Source organism: Megalobrama amblycephala, linkage group LG15 (genome assembly GCF_018812025.1).
Source record: "Megalobrama amblycephala isolate DHTTF-2021 linkage group LG15, ASM1881202v1, whole genome shotgun sequence".
Taxonomy (NCBI): domain Eukaryota; kingdom Metazoa; phylum Chordata; class Actinopteri; order Cypriniformes; family Xenocyprididae; genus Megalobrama; species Megalobrama amblycephala.
The window spans coordinates 5,830,789-5,857,100 of NC_063058.1; the positions used below are offsets into that span (position 1 = coordinate 5,830,789).

Below are 26,312 nucleotides of genomic sequence, written 5' to 3' on the forward strand. Positions count from 1 at the left end.
GAATTTTGTGCAAACCTGTAATAATTAGATATATTAGATACAAGTATATATACTTTATGTATTTAATCTCACTTTATTAACCAATATATTTGCTGCTGAGCTTTAGTGATCTAATTCGACTATACTAATAAGCAAAAATTACTTTAGATTAGATTTAGAGGAAGTTTGAACTTCCTTCTCCTGTATCCTTTTCTTCTTCAATCCAGAATGGCAGCACAGCTGAAAAGGTTTGTTTGAGCTGCGCCCTCTACTGTACAGAAGTAAATGCGCATTTCCTTCAGCCTGAGGCTTATTTCACTTTTGGTGTAAAAGGGCCTTTACATTTGCCAAAAAATAGAACGTTTTTGTTGTTATTAAAAAACAAAGATGCAAGCCCAGCCCAGGTGAGAAAAAGTAACGCAAAAGTAATGTAACATTACTTTTCATAAAAAGTAACTTAGTAACACAATTAGTTACTTTTTAGGGAGTAATGCGATATTGTAATGTATTACTTGTAAAAGTAACTTTCCCCAACACTTGTTCCAACCACACAACTGTGCAATGCTGTTTCCAAATGTTCCTTGGAACTGTGGTTTCGGGAAACACAGACTCGTTGAACTATGCTGATAACAACAGAACTTGCGACCATAGTTGGCTAAGAATGCTTTTGGGAAACATCCCTGATCTCACAAAAAAATGTTAGTATTTTACAAAGTTGCAATTTAGTATGAATTCGTACAATGTGAAAACATACGATTTGTGATCAAATAAATAGAAACATGAAGCAGCCCTGAACCAAACCCTCAGTGGAGGTGTACGGAAACGTACAAATGACATTGTACAAATTCATAGGAATTTGCCACCAAATTGCCAAAACATATAATAGTTACAAATTGTCATGCAACTGTGTTGAAAATGAACCAGTTAAAAAAAATATTCACTGAGTCATTGATCCCTATGTGGAATTTGATATCTTCTTCTTTGGGGGGAGTTTGGATGAATGATATGTGAATGGTATGTATGAGCAGAGATGCCCACTGGTCAGTTGCATCCATCGCAATGCTGTTTACTAGAATATGACACCAGGGAAATCAGATTTGCAAACAATAACATCCAAGGGCTTGCTAATCTTCTTAAGAGAAGTTAATGAAGGGGGGTAGAAACGAGGTGGGGGTGTCCGTAGCCAGGTTGGACACTGATCTTAGTGCGATCGAATAACAAGGGAAGATGAGACCAGGATCTGGGGATTAAGCTGAGGAGATCCCAGAGGAATCAAATGAGAGTTTAGCCTTTAGACTCACAATTTCTCAGCTTAGAGCCAACCACCCCCAAAACTTCAAAACAGGCAAGGCTTTGAAATGGGAGTAGGTGTCCATAATCCCCTCTGTGGATGCTAATCTATGTACCTAGATTTGGTCCTTCCCCTAGCCTGAGCTTCACAACAATGCTCCTCTCCTCTTGGGCTGCTCAACTTTAGCCTTGTGATGTGTTGATGAAGGTAGAATGGATTAGTTGAGTAGCTGTTCTCTTTAGAGTAGCTCTTTTATTAGATCTCATTAGCTCTCTTGAGTAGAATGTAAAAGAAACTTGCTTAGACCCCATTGTACAGTATTTCATTAGCATCAGAACAATGTTTGATCCATGTTGTCTTCAATCACTTCAATGACCTCACTGGATTTCAAGGGGGTAAGTATGCTCTCTGAGAGTTGTTTTTGGTTATATCAAGTTTATTAGCGGTGTTTGCTAAGGCAAGCATTCCCATAGCGAAGGAGTGACCTGAGTTATATCTAGGGACTAGAATATGACAGAGACGTTTGGGTGGGCTCTTTTGACTTAGGCCAACTGCACAGATTACCCTAGAAACCACATAGCAACATGCTTAAAACCATTTAGAAAACCTCAGTAACCGCATAGAGACCACCCGCAATACCCTATCACAGGGTCAAACTTTTAAATGTCAAGGACCCCCAAATATGATGATCTCCTTGCTAAGAAATCCCATTCCCTTTTAATTTTCCACAATTTCAAAACACATTATTGTAGTGTTATTTGCAACATTCAACAACCATGCACATATTCTTCATCTATTTTTCTTAGACTTTCTGATATTTCAAACAAACACAATTGAATTCATTCTTACAGCACTGACAAACAGTCACGCTATGTGAATATATCACTGCTTTTCATTGATCTTTATTAATTCAAGTTACATTAAAAGGGTTTGCCCACGTTTTCAAGAGAGCACAATCTAATAATGAGAAGAAGCCAGTGTTAATATATGAAAACATGGTCATGGTGGTTTACACCTTCAGGCATCTTCATGCAGGAGTGGAGCACTCTTGTTCAACATTAATAAATGCAATGATGAGGTATTTAATTCATGCTAATTTGTGTGTCTGGTATGCAACTCTCTCTATACGCACAGGCAGCCGAATGATCATTGTGTGTAATTATAGTGTAATGACACGGCAATTATTAGTTTAACAAACAGGCAGTGCTCCAGCCGCCTCAGGGCCTACATGAACCTCTCCGCAGCTTTCAGCCAATAGGAATGGAGGACTGAGCTACTGTAGTATAAAAGGATTAAACTCATGCTTAAGTTTTTGGATAAGGGAGGCTCTTTACATCTTTTTATTGGCCTTTTGTGTGTTTACAAAACAATTTCACAGAAATGTGGACGCAGTTTTAACACTTTTGTAAGATGAAAGGGTGCATAATGTAAAAAATACCTTAAAAAATCAGAAATGTTCTCTTTCCTTCTTAATTCTCAGCTCATGATTTATGAGAGCCGGCAGGACTTGTTCTCATCTGCATGTAAGATGGAAAAGACCAAACTGAGCTGCCTTGCTGTTTACTACACAGGCACTTTCTAGGGCAGCTTCTTCCCCGAAATGGAAGCTCTATACAGGGAGAAACTTTGTGTCATAAAAATAGTGCTCTTAACTCAAAATGCACATGGAGGAGACTTGACTTGATTTAGTGTTAGCATGTTGCTAAGCTAAATACTTGAGACTAAATGAAATAAAATTAAACTGTGACTGACAGGGTAGTTTAAACAGTTACAGGTTGCATAAGCGACAGAACGTCCGTTAAAGACGCAATTATGACGAGGTATGTCCCAAAGCTTGCATACTCTTCTGCTACACACTCAAAAGTTTGTACTTTTTCTTTACAAAAACAGTACATACTTTTAGGACGTAGTATAAGTAGGCGAATTGGGACGCAACAATTGTCTACACAGGGCTTGACATTAACACCCGCCAACCTGCCAAATGCGGGTAGATTTCAGCTGTGGCGGGTAAGACAGCCACTCCCACTAGCCATTTTGGCGGGTTGAATATAATTTCAGTTTACAGCCAAATGATCGTCGAAGATCGTCGTAGCACAAAATTACAATCCAGTCACACAATTCGTTATTTACGTTCAGTTAGTGAAGGAGGGATAGGTGTAATTGCGCTGAATGACAGACAACAGAAGCGCTCTCTCTCTGTCGCGCGCGCGATCAGTTCTCCTCGCGCCTGAATAGTAAAATACACGTGCACACAGATGTCTAAATGTCCATCGTGTGGAGTATTTCGCGTGAATACAGTCGGTTATGGCTTAAGTGGACGTAAACAGGTGGGTAATAACTGGATATGCGTCAGTTATGTCCATGCATTCAGTAGCCCAATTAAATAGGCCTACCTGTCTGTCATTAATGTTAATCAAACAACAAAAGATGTTAAATAAATGTAGGCTATATGTTAAATAAACCTACTGTATCTGAAAAAAGATTATTTTTAATGTACTATTGTTTTTGTAATTTGCCTCTTTGTTCTTTTATATAGCCTAACACAAATAACTTATACAATTTCTCATATTAGAAATTGTATAATATTTTTTCTCATATCCCACCTGTACATACCAGCTGATATACAAAATGTAGTCTTGATTTGGGTGGTCAATCTGCATTTAAAAGTTTGAAAGGGTTTTAAATCTTCTAAATCAAGTAAAATGACTCAAAATAATTTAAGCATAACAAAGTCAACTTTAATCATATAAAATGTAATTTACCAACATCAAAATTGTGGCCAGTGAAAATGCTGAGTGGCTAGTAACTTTGGAAAACCACTAGCCACAGTGGCTGGTGAGCAAAAAAGTTAATGTCAAGCCCTGCGTAGAAGTATGCTAAAGTGTACTTCTTTTTTACTATGAAATTTAAATTTGTTGTTAAATTTTGCATAACTGTAATGAGCGTTAAAAGACAAAGCAGAGAGAGAATCCAATTGCACGCACACTTTTAATAACAAAACACCAGACGAATAGACTGGAACCTTAGACATGAACACGATCCGTCACAACACATGAAACAACAACTAGCAAAGAACAAGGAAACACAAGGGCTATATATACACAAGGGCAAACAGGCTTAACAAGATAACAAGGAAACAAGAAACACCTGGGGAGACAAATCAACATGAAAAACTACAAAGAACTACAACATAAAGCACAGGAAACACTTAAAAGTCCAAGGACAGACACAGAGCACATGTGACAATTACGTTATGCTAACATGTTAGCTGCGCTAGGTTTTAATTTCTGTAGACTGTTGGGCGGATGATTGAAATACAAAGAATGATCCATTTTTAGACATTTTGTTACTGAATACAGTATATTTATAAGCCACATTTCTCTTGCTTCATCTGTCATCTTCGATTGTGTTTTTCCAGTGCATTCTTAGATTTTGCTTTCTCCACAAAATGTAGTGATATTTGCGATGCTGTCTTAGAATTTTCTCAGAAGGCACCAATTTGCATCATGATTGTGCCAATGTTGCCTTAAAATCCTGCCTAATGCAGTGGTTCTTGGGTCTCGACTCAAAAATCGGTTGCAGGTCTGTTCTCTGGAATGGTCGCTGATAATAGGGAAAGACTATCCTAAATGCAAACAATAAATTGCAACTAGATATAATTGTACATAGTTAAGATAGAAAAAATAAATAGGCTTTTAAACTGGAGGAATAAACTCATATCTGATATCAATCTATGTATAATAATTGGTAAATTTGGTAAATTAAATAATTGGTAAAATTGTGAATTTTCCTATTTAGTTTAAATTACGTTAATAAATGTGCATATTGGTTCATGGTAATATATATATTAAAAAACACTCAATTTGCTTTTCTTTTCTTTTATACAATAAACATTCTTGATATTGTGTTGGGTTGCCGCTTGATATTTATTGTAAAATCTCCTAAAGCAAAACCATTTCAGAACAACCCCTTCAATTCCCTTTCAATTCTATCTGAAATTGAAAATATTCAAAGCTTTCAGTATTATCAAACCTCAAATTTGAGTGATAAGGTCATAAAAGATCTCTCTCTGCATATATATATGTGTGTGTGTGTGTGTGTGTGTGACTGCTCTCTCTGTGCAATAATTCAGTGTTGTCCCAGCAGTCATTGTAAGAGGCTGTTAATGTTGCTCTTTTGTGTGGGGCTATGGCTGTTTTTAAACAGCTCCATATGGTGACAAGCATCAGGCTTTGAGAGAGAGAGCGTGTGTGAGGGTCTGCTCTCACCCTCTCTATTGAGCCGGACCACAGAGGAGCACTATAAGCTGTCCTTTCACACTGCCAATAAAAGACAGAGCCTCCATCTGGCACACACTAAACCTCACACACACAAAACCGGCGCGGGTTTTGCCCCACACATTAGAATTACACTGCTTCTTATGCTCGGCTTGATCAAACTGGAGGATTACACATCTTTTGTTAGATATTTTATGTATGTATTTATTTATTTTACTTCTGATGTAGTTGATAAACACGTGGATTTGACATAGTCAGACACTTTTATTCTTAACGTTTTGTTTGAAAAGCTGTATTTAATAAATCATTTTGAAATACAGAAATCATAAGATTTTATTATCTGGCAACTGTAAATCACTTTGAAAACTAACGATACTCTCCACAAGTCACATGATTTTATGCATCATTCATGTGCGTATAGAAAAGCAGTGTAGAAGTTGTTAAAAGAAATTTACTTTTAACAAAAAAAAAAAAAAACTCTACATGAAGATGATATAATATTAATGAAATTAAAGGGTTAGTTCACCCAAAAATGAATTGATTACTCACCTTCATGTCGTTCCACACCTGTAAGACCTTCGTTCATCTTCAGAACACAAATTGAGATATTTTTGATGAAATCCGAGCATATCTGACTGCACATAGACATAGACTCTATAGACATCCAGAAAGGTAGTTAAAAACATGCTTAAAATTACTCAGTTTTGGCCGGAGCTGAACACGTGAGCAGCACTATGAATGCATGTGATCCTGACACAGGATCCAGCCAATAATGAACCTGCATTCGGATGTAAACAAGGAAGCACTGCGTTCACTTTGAATGACAATGGTTCAAATTGTTGAATAAAGTCGTTATTTTTGTTTTGTTTTTGTGCACAAAAAGTATTCTCATCACTTCGTAACATTAAGGTTGAACCACTGTAGTCACGTTGACTATTTTAACAATGTCTTTAGTACTTTTCTGGACCTTGAATGTGGTAATTATTGCTTTCTATGGGGGATTAAAAAAACCTCTTGGATTTCATCAAAAATATCTTAATTTGTGTTCTGAAGATGAACGAAGGTCTTACAGGTAAGTAAATAATGACAGAATTATTATTTTTGGGTGAACTAACCCTTTAATAATTGATGATTTTTACTACTCACGAAATCAATACTGAACTGAATTCAGCTGAACAATGACATTATTGTCATTTTAGAGCTGCTATACAGGAGAATTGAACTTTGTTTTCATCAATGAATCATTATTTTCCAGTTTATTACTGTGAAGCAATCTGTATTGTAAAAAGCACTATATAAATAAAGGTGACTTGACTTGAAAGTTAATGTATCCTAAAAGTTACTTAATTGCAACTTCATCATTAAAATGTGTAATTACAAATATATTTAAACAAATTTCAAATACAAATAATATTAAAATATATTTTAGTATACCATAAATGCTTGTCAGTACACTTTAACCATATTTCAAAGACAACATAAGTAATTTTGAAATTACATATAAAGATGTGCTTAAGTTGGTCTAAAAAGCTAAATAATAAAAATTTAAACTGTAATACATTTTCATTTGTTTGCAATTATTATGCAATTAAGTATCTGAAAACATTACATTCAGATTTAATTCAAGTATAGTCTTTTAAAGTATATCATTTCTGTAATTAGTATTTTAAAGGTTAGTTCACCCAAAAATTAATTAATTACTCACCCTCATGTTGTTCCACACCCGTAAGACCTTCGTTAATCTTCAGAACACAAATTAAGATATTTTAGTTGAAATCCGATGGCTCCGTGAGGCCTTCATAGGGAGCAATGACATTTCCTCTCTCAAGATCCATTAATGTACTAAAAACATTTAAATCAGTTCATGTGGGTTCAGTGGTTCAATATTAATATTATAAAGCAACGAGAATATTTGTGGAGCACCAAAAAAAACAAAATAACGACTTATTTAGTGATGGCCGATTTCAAAACACTGCTTCAGGAAGCATCGGAGCACAAATGAATCAGTGTGTTGAATCTGCTGTTCGGAGCGCCAAAGTCACATGATTTCAGCCGTTGGCAGTTTGACACGCGATCTAAATCATGATTCGATACACTGATTCATAACGCTCCGAAGCTTCCTGAAGCAGTGTTTTGAAATCGGCCATCACTAAATAAGTCGTTATTTTGTTTTTTTTGGTGCACCAAAAATATTCTCGTCGCTTTATAATATTAATATTGAACCACTGTACTCACATGAACTGATTTAAATATGTTTTTAGTACATTAATGGATCTTGAGAAAGGAAATGTCATTGCTCCCTATGGAGGCCTCACGGAGCTATCGGATTTCAACAAAAATATCTTAATTTGTGTTCTGAAGATTAACGAAGGTCTTACGGGTGTGGAACGACATGAGGGTAAATAATAAATGACAGAATTTTCATTTTTGGGTGAACTAACCCTTTAAGTATGTACTTAAAGTGTTCTTCTTTTTCACAAGGGATTACCCTGCTATATAGAAATTTGATGTTTAATGCTGCCTTACGTTATGCTAACATGTTTTCATTTTCTCTAGGCTGTTTTATTGAACATTGTTTACTAAATGATCATAGACATGGGCAGATTGTTGCTCTTCAAGACGGGGCTCAGATTGTCCGGAGACCATTTCTCAGCGGATTGTATGTGTGTGAATAAAGCAGGGCCTGTCCGCCCAGCGAGGGCTCTGTAAGAGACGGCTTATGGGGTCAAGGTGGGCTGCCAGCTCTTGCGTGACAAGATACATAGAGCTTTTTGATTCGCTCTCTGGCAGATTACAGGTTGCTATAGTTTCTCTAATGCTCAAATCAAGCATTCAGCTAATCGGCTCAGAATAGGTTAAAGGCTGGTGGCGATTTGGAAGAGATAAAACTTGGTGACAGAAAATTGGGGAGGAGAGTTTGACAAAAGCATGGCTGCTGCAGCTTTGATGTGGCCCTGCGAGGGAATGTGGACGGGGACTGGAGAAACACTCTGAGCTTTTGGCCAAACACGCCGATGTGACTGAACACAATGGCGACTATGGAGAGCAACAAGGCCCAAAAGAGCTGTGTTATCCTATTACTGATGTTGTTTTCTTGCTTTCTTTCTCTTTCTCGCTCCGGGAATCTCTGACACACGCAATGAATAAAAAAATAACACTTGGAACTCTTCACTCGGACCTGAAGTTTGTAAGTAGCCTGTAACTTTGTCTGTATTGATGCATAATTGGACATTTTGTGCAGTCTAGAGAACTATATAGATATTTAAAAAAAAAAAAAAAAAAAAAACTTTAACAAAAATAAAATGACAACTGAAAATATACAAATAAAAACAAAATCTAATTATTAATAAAAACTATAATAGTATCTCAATGATACTAAAATAAAATTGGTTTTGGCTAAATCTGCAGCTGTTGCTCACTCACTTTTTAAATTATTGAAATAAAAATATACTTTTTTATATTAAAGGATTAGTTCACTTCAGAATTAAAATTTCCTGATAATTTTCTCACCCCCATGTCATCCAAGATGTTCATGTCTTTCTTTCTTCACTCGAAAAGAAATTAAGGTTTTTGAGGAAAACATTCCAGGATTTTTCTCCATATAGTGGACTTCACTGGGGTTCAACGGGTTGAAGGTCCAAATGTCAGTTTCAGTGCAGCTTCAAAGAGCTCTACACGATCCCAGACAAGGAATAAGAGTCTTATCTAGCGAAACGATCGGTCATTTTCTGAAAAAAAAAAAAAAAAAAAATTCATAAAAATTATAAATTTTCTAAAAAAAATATACAAATTTTAACCCTTAAATGCATACCTCGGGTCTTTTGTGACCCGGGACGTCATTCACTACCCTCCTCCTCGTTCTTTTTTTAAAATTTGACATCAACCTTCTTGGTATTCCTCAATCAATTCATTATAAAGAATATAACAAGAAAAAAATCATAAAATTATTAAAGAATGCACATTTTTGTATTCATTTTTTGTAAAAAATTGTATAGGGTCACTAACGACCCGAGGTGTGTATGAGTGTACATATATTTTTTCTGCACAACAATAATGAAATCTTAGATGACGGAATAAGTGGAATTCACCTTTATTCCACAAGGTGGCAACGTCTGATACACAATGCTGAAGTGACGACTCATTTAGACGGAAAACGAAATAATAAGAAAAACATGAAATGGCTCAGCGATTTACTGCAGAGCAAGTACTAAACGCAATCAAATATGACTGTAACTGTTACTGGATAGATCTGGTGAAGCTGTTAGTGTTGAAATGTTGATTTTGAAGATGTTGAAAATTATAGATTTGAGAATACATTTGAGATTATGAATGGGCTCCTATTCATGACCTCAAACATAAAACTAGCCCATTATTTGCTGAATTTACTGGGAAATGAGCTCTGACGAGGACAGTGGTGATGGCATAAAACATCTGCTCAAATGGAGCCCTTTCAAGCTCCAAAAGGTAACAAAGTATGCTTTATTTTATTCTTCTGTAATTGTTACTTTAATATCAGAGGAGTTTTATATTATCGCGACAGGTAGAGATCCATCAGTGTTAGATATAGATCCGGGTCGATAAAGACCCAGTGTTTACAAAACGAACGCTCAAAAACTAAGTCAAACGGTCCTCACAAAAAAGGTAAAACAACAATGTCAGGCAATTTTCAAGTTGGAGAAAATGAGATGGAGTTTTTTGCACTACCGTGATACTTCTGCCCACGCGTGACCTTTCTAACGTTATTACATAATGCGTGGCACATTACAGAGCAGTGCAAGATGAGCATTTGTGGTTTAAAAAGTATATAAATGTGTTTTTGTTTTTTGTTTTTAGAAAATGGCAGATGGTTTCTCTAGATAAAACTCTTATTCCTTGTCTGGGATCATATAGAGCTCTTTGAAGCTGCACTGAAACTGACATTTGGACCTTCAACCTGTTGAACCCCAGTGAAGTCCACTATATGGAGAAAAATCCAGGAATGTTTTCCTCAAAAACCTTAATTTCTTTTTGAATGAAGAAAGAAAGACATGAACATCTTGGATGACATGAATTTTAATTCTGAAGTGAACTAATCCTTTAAAATACATTAAAAAATAATAATGATGATTAATAATAAACTATTATAAATCAATCAATCAATCAATAAGTAAAAAAATACAAGGAAATAATACTTCAGATTATCAAGCATTATGCAGTTAGCTCTAAGCGTCTCTTTCTTCATGTGAGGAGGAGTTATGGATTGAGGTAAATGAGAAGTACATTATGTATTCTGTCGGGACGCAGGGTTGGACAGCAGCAGGGAAGGCGTCCTTGAGTTTGGCCTCAGTGAGCTAACATTGTGCTGAATTAGCTGGTATGCTAATGACTCAGCCCTGTTCTCATTCATTCATTCATACGGAGCCAAATCTGCTTAGGCAAATGAACCCAAACACAGCTTTGATAGGTGCAGCATAAATGGGCTGCAGATACAGTGACCCAAAATTTTGGACATTTTTGGACACTTAAATGTATTTGAATTTCATGAAATAAAAATACAACTCTAGGGGCCCTATTTTAACGATCTAAGCACATGGCGCAGGTGCACTCAGAGCGTGTCCGAATCCAGTTTTGCTAGTTTAACCACAGGAAAAAAATGGTCGGCGCATGGTCCAAAAGGGATGTACCGATTCTCTTAATGAGTCATGGGTGTGTTTTGGGCTTAATGTGCAATAAACCAATCAGAGTCTCATCTCCCATTCCCTTTAAAAGCCAGTTGTGCTCGCGCCATGGTGGATTCACTATTTACATGGCGGAATATTCATAATTACTGCAAATAGGTAATTCTGATACGTGCAATGACTATCCATTATGACGTAGGCATTTTTATCTTTATGTTCACAATAATAGTCTTTTACTTTGTAATCCTTCTATTTTTAATATTTGGCATGTTTGTGCACCCGCCTATAGGCGCATATTACTAACACACTCTTTAAATAACAAAAAAAATACTGCGCCATTGACTTTAGACCAGGTTTTTGTTGGTCAATAGCGCAGTCATTTTCAGTTGCCTCAAAATAGCAACACGCCAACAATGCACCTGAACACCTTGTTTTCAGACCAGCATGCCCATGGGCGAACAGATGGGCACGAGTGCATTTAAACAACGTGGCGCAGGACATGAAAATGATAACTGCGTCAGGCTGAAACTAGCAAAAAAGACTTGCGTCACATTGTGCCGGGTGTACTATATTTGAAGTGAATGAAAATGAGGCTGTGAAGAGTACAGTCTGTTTGATGGGTTACTGTTTTAATTTTCATCTTATTTTTTATAATGATTGTATCACTGTTCCTCACAGCTTTTCATTAATGTCTAATTAATAATGCAGTGATTCATAGTAAAACATCAACAAAACAACAAGTTTTGTCTAAATCTGCAAATCTCTAAATCTCTTTCTCATTCTGGTGTTTTTTTTTTTTTGTTGTTGTTTTTTTGTTTTTTTACTTATAAATAAAACTAATAATATATATATATATATATATATATATATATATATATATATATATATATATATATATATATATATATATAAATAAGCATCCATGTTGCTCAATTTTCTTTTAATATAAATAAATACATACGGGCTGTCAAGTTAATTTGGTAATCATGTAATCTGATTTTTTTTTTTTTTTTTTTTTTATTAAATAGAACAATAGCCTTTAAAATTACTTAAAATGCATATATTTTGGTTCAAATAAAGTATCAAGCAAGTAATCTACCAACTTGTACATTATGTATTATAACAAATGCCTGCAAAGGATGCCATATCATGCTGTAAAATGTAACAACAACAATCATCAGGCCATTGTTTAATATTGGCCAAACAACATTTAATTCAAATGTCCACATAATCTTTAATATTTGGCCAATTATTTACGATAGAAATGCTCCAGTCACTATAATTTCAAGAATAAGAATATGTGGACATCAAAACATGCAAACTCAGAGTGGGGATTTAAACTTTTATTTTGAAATCGCGATCAACAATTTGCATATTTATTGGAAACCCAAACAAACAGCACATGCAGAGAATGAGTTTGTGTGGAGCAGCATTTACTGTAAACGGAGCTGCTCTGATTAACCTGCACGCATGTAAATAATTAAAGCGTTGCGCTTCATTCTGAAACCCGCAGCCATATACTTATTTAACTGAATTGCAGTGTTGGTGATTTCACAATAGGTTTTAATATATCGTGAAGCTTTTGAAAATGATCTAATTATGCGGTTCATGGATTCTTGTACATGGAATGCGCCACTTCCGGTATTTTGCTGGTTAATCGACACAGGTAATTTGCATTGAGGATTTTTATTTTTTTTTATAAATAGAGCACTCAAATTTAATCAAAGAATCATGACATCCCTAAAATAAATACATAAATAATAATATGTTTTATTATTATTATTATTATTATTAATAATAATAATAATAATTTTGTCTAAATCCGCATCCCTGTTGCTTAATCTTGTGGTTTTTAAATAAATAAATACTCTGGTGTTTTTTAATAAATAATAATAATTTATTCTAAATCTGTAACCCTGTTGCTCAATCTAATTAAATAAATTAAATAGGTAATTAAATAAATAGGCTAAATAAATAAATGTTATACTTTTAATATAAAAATACATTATAAATAATAAGGATGATAAATAATACCTTATAAAACAATAAATTATATGTATTGTCACAAATATACAAACCAAAATTAAAGCTGAATTTTCACTGAAATTTTTTATCTCCAAAATTGACTACACAATTCATAAGGCTTAACAAAAATGGAACTCCCATCAGGTTTGATACAGAGAAGATTTTCAGTAAATAACAACTAAAAAAAAATAAAAAATCTTTTTTGTGTTCCACAGAAAAATAACAGCATAAAGGTTTAGAACTAAATTAGGTTGAGTACATAATGACAGAATATTCTTTTTAAAGAACTTAACACCACAGCCAATCACATGAAGGAAAACATGCTCGGTCAGTATGACCTTTGTAAATGAGGGCGGCTCACGTGAGTTCAGTCTTTACAGTAGCGCAGCAGTCTTATTAAGCCCGGGTGGGATGGTGTAGCCTGAATACATCACATGTGTGATTGACAGCAGCGTGGTGATTGACAGCTGGTGTGTTTGCATGCATGTGTTGCAGACGGCGCTCCACTGGGCGGCCAAGCAGGGCCGCGTGGAGATGGCGGACATGATGGCGCGCTCCGGAGCGGACGTCAACCAGAGAGCGGTGAGAGCTGACAGGAGCCAGTGTCCCTACTGACACACTCGCATTTACACCTCTGCAGGGGCCCGCACACAAACACACCACAACACACACCACTCGCACAGAAAAATTAACACCTTCTCACGCCAGCGCTCCAAGCTCTTATGATCCAGTCAGGTTGGCACTATAATGTGTGTGTTTGTGTATAATTAAACCATAATTTCTCCTTAATACAAGCCCTTAGGTCAAAGACTTCCTCGCCCATTTATTCCTCCTTTAGCTTAATGTGGCTAATCAGCTGATTTTTTTCTGTTAATCAAACAGAAGGTTAAGAGGATGTTTATATAGCTGAGAATTGTATAACCTCCCTCTATCCTTGCATAAACATGACCTCATGTTTATTTATTCCCGATATACCAACAGTCCAGCAGTGAAAGCTTTGGCCTCACCCCCAGTTCATGCATATTATAATTCACTGTATCTTATCTCGTCACATTGAGGGTTGGAGAAGTGCAATCCTGACAGGATCTTTGTGCCTCTGGCAGCACCCCGTCCCGACCCCCAACCTTTATTTAGAACTCTATTTTCCCTCTATCACCCAGAGAATCATGGTCCCTCTTAGAAGGTAATTTCAGTTCAGATCCTGGTGCAGTTTAGAGAGTCCAATTCAACCCTTTGCAAATTGGCCATTTATATAAGTGTGAAAATCTAAGAATATTTGCATGTATGTCAATAAGAAAAAGTATAAAAGACAAACTTTTGAGTTCTTAAAATGTGATCTTTTTATTCATGTTGTTTTTTTTTTTTAAAAGGATATGTATACCCTTTTCAACAATGTTTTTTTTTTATTTAATGACTCCAAAACTGCCAAGTGTAACCAAGTAAAAAAACAACAACTTTGATTACAAGATGAAAACAAAGAGTAATCCAGGGGAGTCATGCTGATGAACTTTACCCATTCACCCATTGGGTAGGTCAGGTATTCAGTAATTCTCAGGTTCAAGGAAGATGAAGATGTAGATATCTATGGGATAGTAATAGTGGGATGACGAGACCCTGATCTAGAGGGTGGAGGAGTTCTGATGGCACAGACCCAGAGCTTCCCAGAACCAACAGTCCACGGTGGAGGCGAGGGAGAGAGGAGCCAAGATGACCAACAGAGACAAAGCTGGTGGATCCACTGGCGCAGACTGAGGGTCGATGGAGCTGAACTACATCGCTGGTGCAGGAGACCCAGGCAATATTGTGGCAACGAGCATCATAGGTGGAGCCAGAGTACCTAAGGGCTGGGACGACGGTGGTGTGAGATAGAGGCAATTCCGATGGGAATGTAAGTCCATGGTGGAAGTGGTGTGACAACTGACCAAGGGGAGCCGGTGGGACGAGGGAACCCGGAGGAGCCATTAGACTGAAAGTTTTTGGTGGAGCCTGCAGGTGGGAGGAGCCAAGACGGAGCCGAGAGGTTGACAGGCTGAGATGGAGCAAAGGGATTTGAAGCTGGAGGCGGATAGGCGCTGCTGGATAGGCGCTGTTGGTGGTTGCTCCAACAGCAACCACCAACAGCGGACTTTAGAGGATGATGGTAATCATGACACAGTCCACACAGTTTAGAGCAAAAAATAATTCCCAGATCTCAAAGTTCTCTTTGGATAATGCAGATGAATTAGATACCGGGTGGGGTAGGGTGGGAGTTGACAAGTCCCCATCGAAGTCCATCAGCCAGTCCTCTGTCTCAGTTCCCTTGGCCAGTGGTGTCTCGGGCTCACACCCTTGGTCAGATCCACGTTGGGGCACTGCTTCTGGGGCGATGGCAAGCTCTGTCCCCTTATCCTCAGGCTCTGGCTCACTCGTTGCAGTGGGTGGTGCCACCCGGTCTCTGGGGGGCTCACATGACTTCTCTACAGTCGATGGTGGTGAAACTTGCTCTGGGTCTGTCTTGGTTCCAGATTGGACAGGGACGGAACGCTCTCCAGACACCAAATTAAGGTTTCCCTCCAGTCCAGTCCTGAGGTGTCTGGGAGGTCGATGAGGTGGTTGAATGTTGCCCCGATCCGGAACAGGGTCCACAGGGTCTCGTCGTTGAGGGTGCCGCTCGGTCTGTGGGGGGCTCATATGACTTCTCCGTGCTCGATGGTGGTGAAAATACTCTGTGTCTGACTTGATTCCGGACCGGGACGGAACGCTCTCCAGACACCAAATTAAGGTTTCCCTCCAGTCCAGTCCTGAGGTGTCTGGGAGGTAGATAGGGTGGTTGAATGTTGCCCCGATCTGGAACAGGGTCCAGAGGGTCTCGTCGTTGAGGGTGCCACTCAGTCTGCGAGGAGCTCACATGACTTCTCCGCGCTCGATGGTGGTGAATCTTGCTCTGGGTCTGACTTGATTCCGGACCGGGACGGAACGCTCTCCAGACACCAAATTAAGGTTTCCCTCCAGTCCAGTTTTGAGGTGTCTGGGAGGTTGACGGGTGTTTGAATGTTGCCCCGATCCGGAACAGGGTCCTCAGGGTGTCGTCGTCGATGGTAAGCCAGAAAAACTCCCTTGAGTAATCTAATAAATCTCCTGAGCCACGGTGATGAACTTTACCCGTTCATCCATTGGGTAGGTCCGTTATTTTGTATTGCTCAGGTTCAAGGAAAATGAAGATGAAGATAATACAATGTTTAATAGAATAATCCAAATAACAAGCCAACATGCGAGACAGTGTGCATGGGACACAAACAATACCGGACACTGAACTGAGGACAAGCAGGAACTTAAATTAACACAAACGATGAACTGTGATGATAGGTTAGTGTTCATGGTGACTGATGAGTGAAGAGTGGCAGCAAATTAACAAAGAAGACGTATGACAAATGAAAACAAACTTCATTTTTATTATCATTATTATTATTTATTTCAGGGTTAAAATTACATAATTGACATTTTTTTAAAATAATGAATATCAACAAAATCCTGCACATGGTGACACAGACTGACCTTTACTGACTGTTACTGAAAAAACGTTTTCAATTATTCAATTTTAAAAGATAATTCCAAACTACTTAATGCTGCACAACTTTTTTTTTTCTTTTTAATAACACTCTTTGTTAACATCTCAGGCGAGTTTTTAAAATTAATTTTATACTAAAATAAAAGATTTTAAACAATATTATTAAAAATATTAAAATAAAATATTTCAAATACATTTATATTTTAAATAAAAATCTCATGACAGACAATTCCAAACAATTTAATGTTACATCACTATTTATTTATTTTTTAATTCAGAAATTGAAAACATGTTCATCATAGTAGAGGTGTAACAAAGGCATATATGGAAAGACACAAATAAATAAATAAATAAATAAATAAACATGTCCTGATAAAAAATCTAGATATAAAATCAGAGGAGGGAAAGAGTTGTGATTACTTAATGTTTTCCCTCATTTCTTCTTTACTTTAATCTCCCCTCCCTCTGTCTCATTGAAGATAATGTTTAAAGCCTTCACGAGCAAAGTCAAGCACACATGCACTTCTTATTGCCTTCATAATTACATAATTAACTTTTGCTCTCTAATCGTTATGGGGCTAATGGTGCTCTTCAAGTGCAGTCTCTTCTGAGCAGAAATGGAATAAAAAAATCAATAATCCATGGAGCGTTGTCAGGGTCTGGATATGCCTCAGTATGATTCACAAACACATGAGGCGTAGATTTCTTTTTTTCTTTCAGTGTCTCATTTTCCCTTCACATCTTTTGATGGGCTTTTTTGGTGTTTCATTTTGATATAGTTTTGACTTGCAATGACAGTCTTTTTTATTTATTTAATTTTGTATGTTGTTTGATGAATGCTGCATTTTTAAAACAAGTTAAAGTACACCTAATATGCAATTTTAAATGTTCCTAATTTTGTTTGGAAGGTCTCCTACAACAGGTTTGCATGCTCCAAAGGTCAAAAAACACAAATTTTCTCATAATACTCATTGCAGCATCACCTTATTTCTCAAAGTCAAAATTCAGTTCGAAATTTTAGTCTTTCTAATGTCTCTCTGTTGGGATTGGTCTATTCTGCTCTGATTGGACAGTTGACCCCATTCATTGGTCTACACTGCTCTGATTGGTCAGATGACCCAGTCTGTTGCGATTGGTCTACTCTGCTTTAATTGGTCAGATGACCCAGTCTGTTGGGATTGGTCTACTCTGATCTGATCAGTCAGATTACCCAGTCTGTTGGGATTGGTCTACTCTGCTTTAATTGGTCAGATGACCCAGTCTGTTGCGATTGGTCTACTCTGCTCTGATTGGTCAAATGTCCCAGTCTGTTGGGATTGGTCTACTCTGCTCTGAGTAGTCAGATGAACCAGTCTGTTGCAATTGGTCTACTGTGCTTTAATTGGTCAGATGACCCAGTCTGTTGGGATTGGTCTACTCTACTCTGATTGGTCAGATGAACCAGTCTGTTGCGATTGGTCTACTCTGCTTTAATTGGTCAGATGACCCAGTCTGTTGGGATTGGTCTACTCTGATCTGATCAGTCAGATGACCCAGTCTGTTGGGATTGGTCTACTCTGCTTTAATTGGTCAGATGAACCAGTCTGTTGGGATTGGTCTACTCTGCTTTAATTGGTCAGATGAACCAGTTTGTTGCGATTGGTCTACTCTGCTCTGATTGGTCAGATGACCCAGTCTGTTGGGATTGGTCTACTCTGCTCTGAGTAGTCAGATGAACCAGTCTGTTGCAATTGGTCTACTGTGCTTTAATTGGTCAGATGACCCAGTCTGTTGGGATTGGTCTACTCTGCTCTGAATGGTCAAATGACCCAGTCTGTTGCGATTGGTCTACTCTGCTTTAATTGGTCAAATGACCCAGTCTGTTGCGATTGGTCTACTCTGCTTTAATTGGTCAAATGACCCAGTCTGTTGCGATTGGTCTACTCTGCTCTGATTGGTCAAATGACCCAGTCTGTTGCGATTGGTCTACTCTGCTTTAATTGGTCAAATGACCCAGTCTGTTGCGATTGGTCTACTCTGCTCTGATTGGTCAAATGACCCAGTCTGTTGGGTTTGGTCTATTCTGTTCTGATTGGTCAGATGACCCAGTCTGTTGGGACTGGTCTACTCTGCTCTGATTGGTCAAATGACCCAGTCTGTTGGGATTGGTCTACTCTGCTCTGATTGGTCAAATGACCCAGTCTGTTGGGATTGGTCTATTCTGTTCTGATTGGTCAGATGACCCAGTCTGTTGGGATTGGTCTACTCTGCTCTGATTGGTCAAATGACCCAGTCTGTTGGGATTGGTCTATTCTGCTCTGATTGGGATTGGTCTAATCTGCTGATTGGTCAAATGACCCAGTCTGTTGGGATTGGTCTATTCTGTTCTGATTGGTCAGATGACCCAGTCTGTTGGGATTAGTCTATTCTGTTCTGATTGGTCAGATGACCCAGTCTGTTGGGATTGGTCTACTCTGCTCTGATTGGTCAAATGACCCAGTCTGTTGGGATTGGTCTATTCTGCTCTGATTGGTCAGATGACCCAGTCTGTTGGGATTGGTCTATTCTGCTCTGATTGGTCAGATGACCCAGTCTGTTGGGATTGGTCTACTCTGCTCTGATTGGTCAGATGACCCAGTCTGTTGGGATTGGTCTACTCTGCTCTGATTGGTCAGATGACCCAGTCTGTTGCAATTGGTCTACTCTGCTTTAATTGGTCAAATGACCCAGTCTGTTGCGGTTGGTCTACTCTGCTCTGATTGGTCAAATGACCCAGTCTGTTGGGATTGGTCTATTCTGTTCTGATTGGTCAGATGACCCAGTCTGTTGGGATTGGTCTACTCTGCTCTGATTGCTCAAATGACCCAGTCTGTTGGGATTGGTCTACTCTGCTCTGATTGGTCAGATGACCCAGTCTGTTGCAATTGGTCTACTCTTCTTTAATTGGTGAAATGACCCAGTCTGTTGCGATTGGTCTACTCTGCTCTGATTGGTCAGATGACCCAGTCTGTTGGGATTGGTCTACTCTGCTCTGATTGGTCAAATGACCCAGTCTGTTGGGATTGGTCTATTCTGCTCTGATTGGGATTGGTCTAATCTGCTGATTGGTCAAATGACCCAGTCTGTTGGGATTGGTCTATTCTGTTCTGATTGGTCAGATGACCCAGTCTGTTGGGATTAGTCTATTCTGTTCTGATTGGTCAGATGACCCAGTCTGTTGGGATTGGTCTACTCTGCTGTGATTGGTCAAATGACCCAGTCTGTTGGGATTGGTCTATTCTGCTCTGATTGGTCAGATGACCCAGTCTGTTGGGATTGGTCTATTCTGCTCTGATTGGTCAGATGACCCAGTCTGTTGGGATTGGTCTACTCTGCTCTGATTGGTCAGATGACCCAGTCTGTTGGGATTGGTCTACTCTGCTCTGATTAGTCAGATGACCCAGTCTGTTGCAATTGGTCTACTCTTCTTTAATTGGTCAAATGACCCAGTCTGTTGCGGTTGGTCTACTCTGCTCTGATTGGTCAAATGACCCAGTCTGTTGGGATTGATCTATTCTGTTCTGATTGGTCAGATGACCCAGTCTGTTGGGATTGGTCTACTCTGCTCTGATTGCTCAAATGACCCAGTCTGTTGGGATTGGTCTACTCTGCTCTGATTGGTCAGATGACCCAGTCTGTTGCGATTGGTCTACTCTTCTTTAATTGGTGAAATGACCCAGTCTGTTGCGATTGGTCTACTCTGCTCTGATTGATCAGATGACCCAGTCTGTTGGGATTGGTCTACTCTGCTCTGATTGGTCAGATGACCCAGTCTGTTGGGATTGGTCTACTCTGCTCTGATTAGTCAGATGAACCAGTCTGTTGCGATTGGTCTACTCTGCTTTAATTGGTCAGATGACCCAGTCTGTTGGGATTGGTCTACTCTGCTCTGAATGGTCAGATGGCCCAGTCTGTTGTGATTGGTCAACTGCTTACAGTGCATGTCAGAAACCAAACACTCATTACCATATTTCCGGATCTTCCTCAGCACTTGATACACAGTGATAGGAACAGTAACGATGGTGTCGGTTTTACCGTATCAATTGAAGCACGAGTCTCATCTTTTTGAAGTGCATGCAAAGTGGATTCGCAGCACAGAAAACAGCATTCTCAATATGTCAACAACACAAACCAAACTCTTCCAGGCAGATAAAAGTACATGTTGATCGTGGATAACCAATGAAATAGGCTGACGTTATGCCAATTTGTTACATTGTTACATAGGTTTGTAACAAGAAGTGAGATTGGAATTGACTCATTTCAGGCAGTTCAGAATCGCTTCTTTCTTTTAGGAGACATTAACTCAATTTGTTGTGCACTTTGATCTTTAAAGCTATGCAGACTTTCTACATTCACAAACAGTTATATTACACACTGCATGAAAGATAATATTTAAAAAAAAACATAATAGGGACACTTTAAAAACCCCTTTGACGTCAATTCCTTATATGATAATTTACATACAATCAGGGCTATAGTCAATTTCATACATTTATATATTTTTTATAATTAATTTTAATAAGTTGATAAATTTACAGTTGTGTATAATGTCTGACTGTCTCCCTTTTTTTTTTTCTTTTTTTTTTTTTTTGCATTTCCAACACCTTCACCTGGCTTTCTAGCATGTAAGTGTACCTTATTTTATCCAGTTTCACATATAAGAAGTTCTAATAAGCATAAAAAAGATTCTGAGATTACTTTCTCTGTGAAGAATACATGTAATGTACCCATAAAATTTGGCCAACACATGATATGATAGAAGGTAGCATAATGATGTGTTTAAACGTACACCCATGATGCTTTAAAATGCTGTAGGCAGCTCAATAGGTTTTGGAACAGAGCTGTAGACTTAGATTTATGCTCTTCATATGAAGGAAATATTTCCAAAGCCAAATTGCCCATCAGTGTGAAATTAAGTTCTTGACCCATCTTGTGCTATGTACTATGCTTATTCTGTTTCTATAATCTTCTCTGGCTTTTTCTGGCAAATGGGAGCCGACTCTGGGTCTTGATGACAGCCTTCTTTCTTCATTCTTTCTACAGGGGGTGAGTCTGATTTCAATACACCTGTGAAATGAAGCAGGATTTAGAAGAAATATGCTTTAGATTCGGAGCGCAGTCACGCTACACAGTCATTGGCTGTCCACTATCAGAGGATTGTGGGACTGCTAAGAACTGGCATGATACTGAGGACCAAATCCCTTTTCCCTTGCCTAGCATTGAACAAATAGGTTTTATTAAACATTCAAAATGGAGATAGTATGAGATTAAGTTACAAACCTTGGAAGTAATGGGGCTTTAATGCTGTAGTCATTCAGAGTAGTACAGGAAGTATTGGAAGTGGCATTTCAGAATATGAAAATGTTCATCTTTTCATTTTGTGAAGCTCATCACTATTACTGTTTACACGGTTTAAATGTTCTACATGACATACTATATATACATACCAATAGACATAGTGTTCATAGTATTTTATAAAAGGATTAAGTATGCATACTTTGCATAAACAACACATGTTATTCCTGAATGAAATGCTTATTGATCAGAATTAGCAGACCTCCTTAGTTCATTACCTGGAACGATACACCTAACAAAGCAATATATCTTTATTTTTTGCATTAAAAGTCAACATGAAGTCATAAGCCCCATTCACACAGTGCACTGATCCCAGAAAAATTGCCATAAAATTGCTAGAGATGTAAACTTATTTAAATATAATTGTAATAACACAGTTGTAAAGAAGTTACAATGCAGTAAACTTTAAATACTGTATGTTAACTTTAAATGTAATATACACTACAGTTAAAATTATAATCAAGTACCTTACATGTGCTTTAGTATGTTAGGAAGTACTAGTACAGTCTAAAAGTTGTAACTTCTTCCTGAGTCTCTCCATCAGTGCCGGTTTGAACAATGTAAGGCTGAACACCGTTACTGACAATCCTCATTTTGGCTGCGTGAGATTCTCCAGCTTTGTTGTTTTTGATCAACCGAATTGCGAGCTGTTAAAGCTCCGCCCTCTTCTGGAAAGTGGGCGGGGAGCAGCAGCTCATTTTCATTTAAAGGGACACACACAAAAATGGTGTGTTTTTGCTCACACCCAAATAGGGGCAAATTTGACAAGCTATAATAAATGATCTGTGTTTTCATAACTTAATGGGAACAGTAGCAAACTGTTCTTAGAACATATGTTTGTTATCTGGGATAGCACACGCCCATGTTCTGTGTCAATGTGTATGTAACCCTGTCAGTCAGTCTCGTTAAAACTATTCTCAGTGTCTCACCTTGATCTCCATTGGCTCCTTTGGCACCCTGGACAGTCTCTCAAGGGCCTTTATTTATACTGAAGCTGATGTGAAACAGAGCACATGAAAGTGTCTGTGACCTTTCCAAAAATGTCAGTGCAAGGACTAGTGTAATAATGAGGAGTAGAGCAGAGGGAAGTCTACTTTAACCTTTAAGGGCAGCAGAACTACATTATGATAGTACTGTGCTATTGGCAACATGGCTACAAAGTGAACAATCAGCTATTCTGGACTGATTCTAGGCTACATTACCTGAAAAAAATGAAATATTGACACTTTTGCCTAGATCTGTAGAATGTTTACACCCCATTTTATCCACTTAGATTAGAGTACTTTAAGGATTAACCATGATTCAGTATCACATACTGTATGTTTTTCTACATAAGTTCTGTTCCTGAATGTAAGCACTGTCTGCTGCTTACATATGCCTCATAAGTGGCTGATTTGGAGCAATTTACATAGGCAATGAAAGGGCACATTAATATTGCTCTTCACAAGAAGTTAAAAGGAGATTCAATTTAGTTCATTCCAGCAGAGTTTGACATTAGCATGTTGTTAAGCTAACAATAGGTATGTTTACGTGCACTAAATTTCATCAGTCTGAATGAATACAATACAATTTCAAATTCCGAATTCTGTTCATATGAACTCAAAACTTTGCAATCTGATTTGCAAATTCATTTACATGTGCATTACATGTATTTCAAACAAATCTTCAGTGAATGCACAATCGGCATGTTAAGATATTTTTGAATCCAACTGAGAAAATAGATTCAAGTATTTACATGGCAGTTTTTTTTTTTTTTCCTGTTGTTTGGAATATTTCAGGTCTACACCACTCCTTTTAATCCGATCAAAATGTAATTCAGTGTTTACAGATAGGTTTATATGTCTGATTGACCCATAAATCAGATTACTAATGGACTATTTGATTGTCTGTAAACTTAGCTAATGTGATAATCACTCTAATAAGCATAAAAATACAACATACATACAACTAATGATTAAAGCATTTCATTTTAATTAAATTATAACAACTTATTGATACTTTTCAGTTTGGAATAAACTAGGTGTATTTGTAATACTTAGAGAAATTTTCCAGAAAAAGGGCTACATGTAGTTTGTAAACTATTGTTTACGAATGTTGAATGCTTTAGTTTTAAAATTTCACATGATTACAGTAATTTGTACTTTTATTTATGACTGAAACGTTTGTTGAGGTTTTAAATACACTGAGTATGGGTGTAACGGTACATGTATTTGTCCCAAAGCACCACGGTACAGACATCACAGTTCTGTGCATACAGACAGATGACGAATACAGTCAGTCACAGGAGATCCATGCTCCAATCCTGAAGGGATTGTGCGCAGTAACGTAACACTTTTTGCTAACCACCACAACAGGAAAAAGTGCAGAAGAACAACAGATGATCTATGCCATAGATATGTTTACATGTATTCTCTCAAACAGTGTTTCAATCGCGAAAAAAAACTCAATAAAACAGCTTGAGAATAATATCTCACTTAGCATTACATTTACCTCAGGCAAGTCATTTAGTGTCCACAGCATGTTAGTTCACTAGAGAAATTAACTAGTAGGGCTGGGTATTGAAACAATTTTCACGATTCGATTCGATTACTATTCACATGCTTCTGATTCGATTCGATTTCGTTTCGATATCTATTATTTTGGATGTAGTATTTCTGTTACAGTACATGGCAAATTTTCTAGACGAAAAAAACTCTCAACTAATGCTGTAAACTACACATGGGAGTCAGTTGGTACTACTATAATAATATTTAAGGTTAAATTAACTTATTTATATACAAACACTTAAATTACACTCAATGATGTTTTTATTATAAATAAAGTTTAGAATTACATAATCATATTTCTACTCCAATTCGTTTTTTTGAAATATAAACATTTAAATCGCGGCTGTCATAACTAATTTATTCAAACATGCATTAAATATTGAAGAACATTAAAAATTATAATGATTATGTAACGGTGCATAACTATGTATCAGAATATTGCTTTCCAGAGTACACTTTTTCTAGCTGACTAACGAGTTTATGGTCACTGAATATGTTTTTCTGAGGTAAATGTGACGTTACGTGACATTGTTTACAAGCTGTCTTATTGACGTCTTTCCGAGGTTGAAACACTGATTGAGCGATTACAGGAGACATGATACAGATTTCGATAAGTTGTACTGTATCTTTTAACATACCTTCAGATGTTCATTCATGTTTATTTTGCGCAGTAACTGGTATTAAAGCGGAGGAGAGGATGTTCACATGCGCTTGTGCTGCCTCTTCTCTTTAACCGAGGCATTAAAGCGATCCGTCACGTCACATTAAACAGCGCCAAAACGGTATTTATGTTTTGAATCTCATAATAAGATGGACGTCATTTGAAATCTGAGACTTTGCTTCATATCAAAGCACAAAGATTATTGCGATTTATTGGATGGGAGGCGCTATATATTCTGCTCATTCATCAACTGAAAACAGACTAGACTAATCGATTCTTGGGATTTAATAATCAATATCGGTTCTTAAAAATGAGAATCGATTAAAATTGAGAAATCGATATTTTTTACCCAGCCCTATAAGAACTAGTATCTTGGCAAGTAATCGTTTTTTTTCTTTTTTTTTTTTTTTTTTTTTTTTGGATATGCAGCAAATTAATTTCAAGTATTGAGTTTTTGGAAGGACTTTTATTTCCAAACATAGTTTGTAAGTTTACAAAGTTTCATGCTTTCATACGGACATTTTCTTAAATTATTATCCTATTTTGTGTTTGGTTAATGTTCATAATTGTCAAATATTATTGCTCTCTCCGCTTTTTTCTCTAATCACACGGCCCATTAGTGTTATGAGCAAGGAAATGGTAAGTATAAAACAAACGGACACCAAAGAGATATCAGGGATAGATGGAGTCAACATGAAACATCCGTTTCCAGAAGTGTCTTTGGATGATAAACTCCCCTGTGGAGCGTTAATGTGCCGTCATCCACACTAATCACCGCCTGTGCTCAGATCAGCACTAAACTGCAGTCACATTTCATACATCCATCATCCTCTCATGTCGTCTTCACTAGCACACTATCTTTCTACTTTTGCCACCATCTTTTAAAAGAAAAATCCATCAGGGCTGCAGCTGTTTGGCCGGTGCTGCTTGAAACAGCGATGGGTGACTGACGGTAT

The 26,312-nt window shown here is 37.5% G+C and overlaps 1 protein-coding gene across 2 annotated transcripts in view; it reads left to right on the top strand.

Annotated features, from left to right (window-relative positions):
• LOC125247832 (protein HOS4) overlaps positions 1–26,312 on the top strand; it is a 109,151-nt gene that overhangs the window by 65,140 nt on the left and 17,699 nt on the right. For both annotated transcript variants that reach the window (XM_048159338.1, XM_048159339.1), the window contains one exon: positions 13,725–13,811. In XM_048159338.1, coding sequence (XP_048015295.1) covers positions 13,725–13,811 — 87 coding nt within the window. The remainder of the gene's footprint in view (positions 1–13,724; positions 13,812–26,312) is intronic.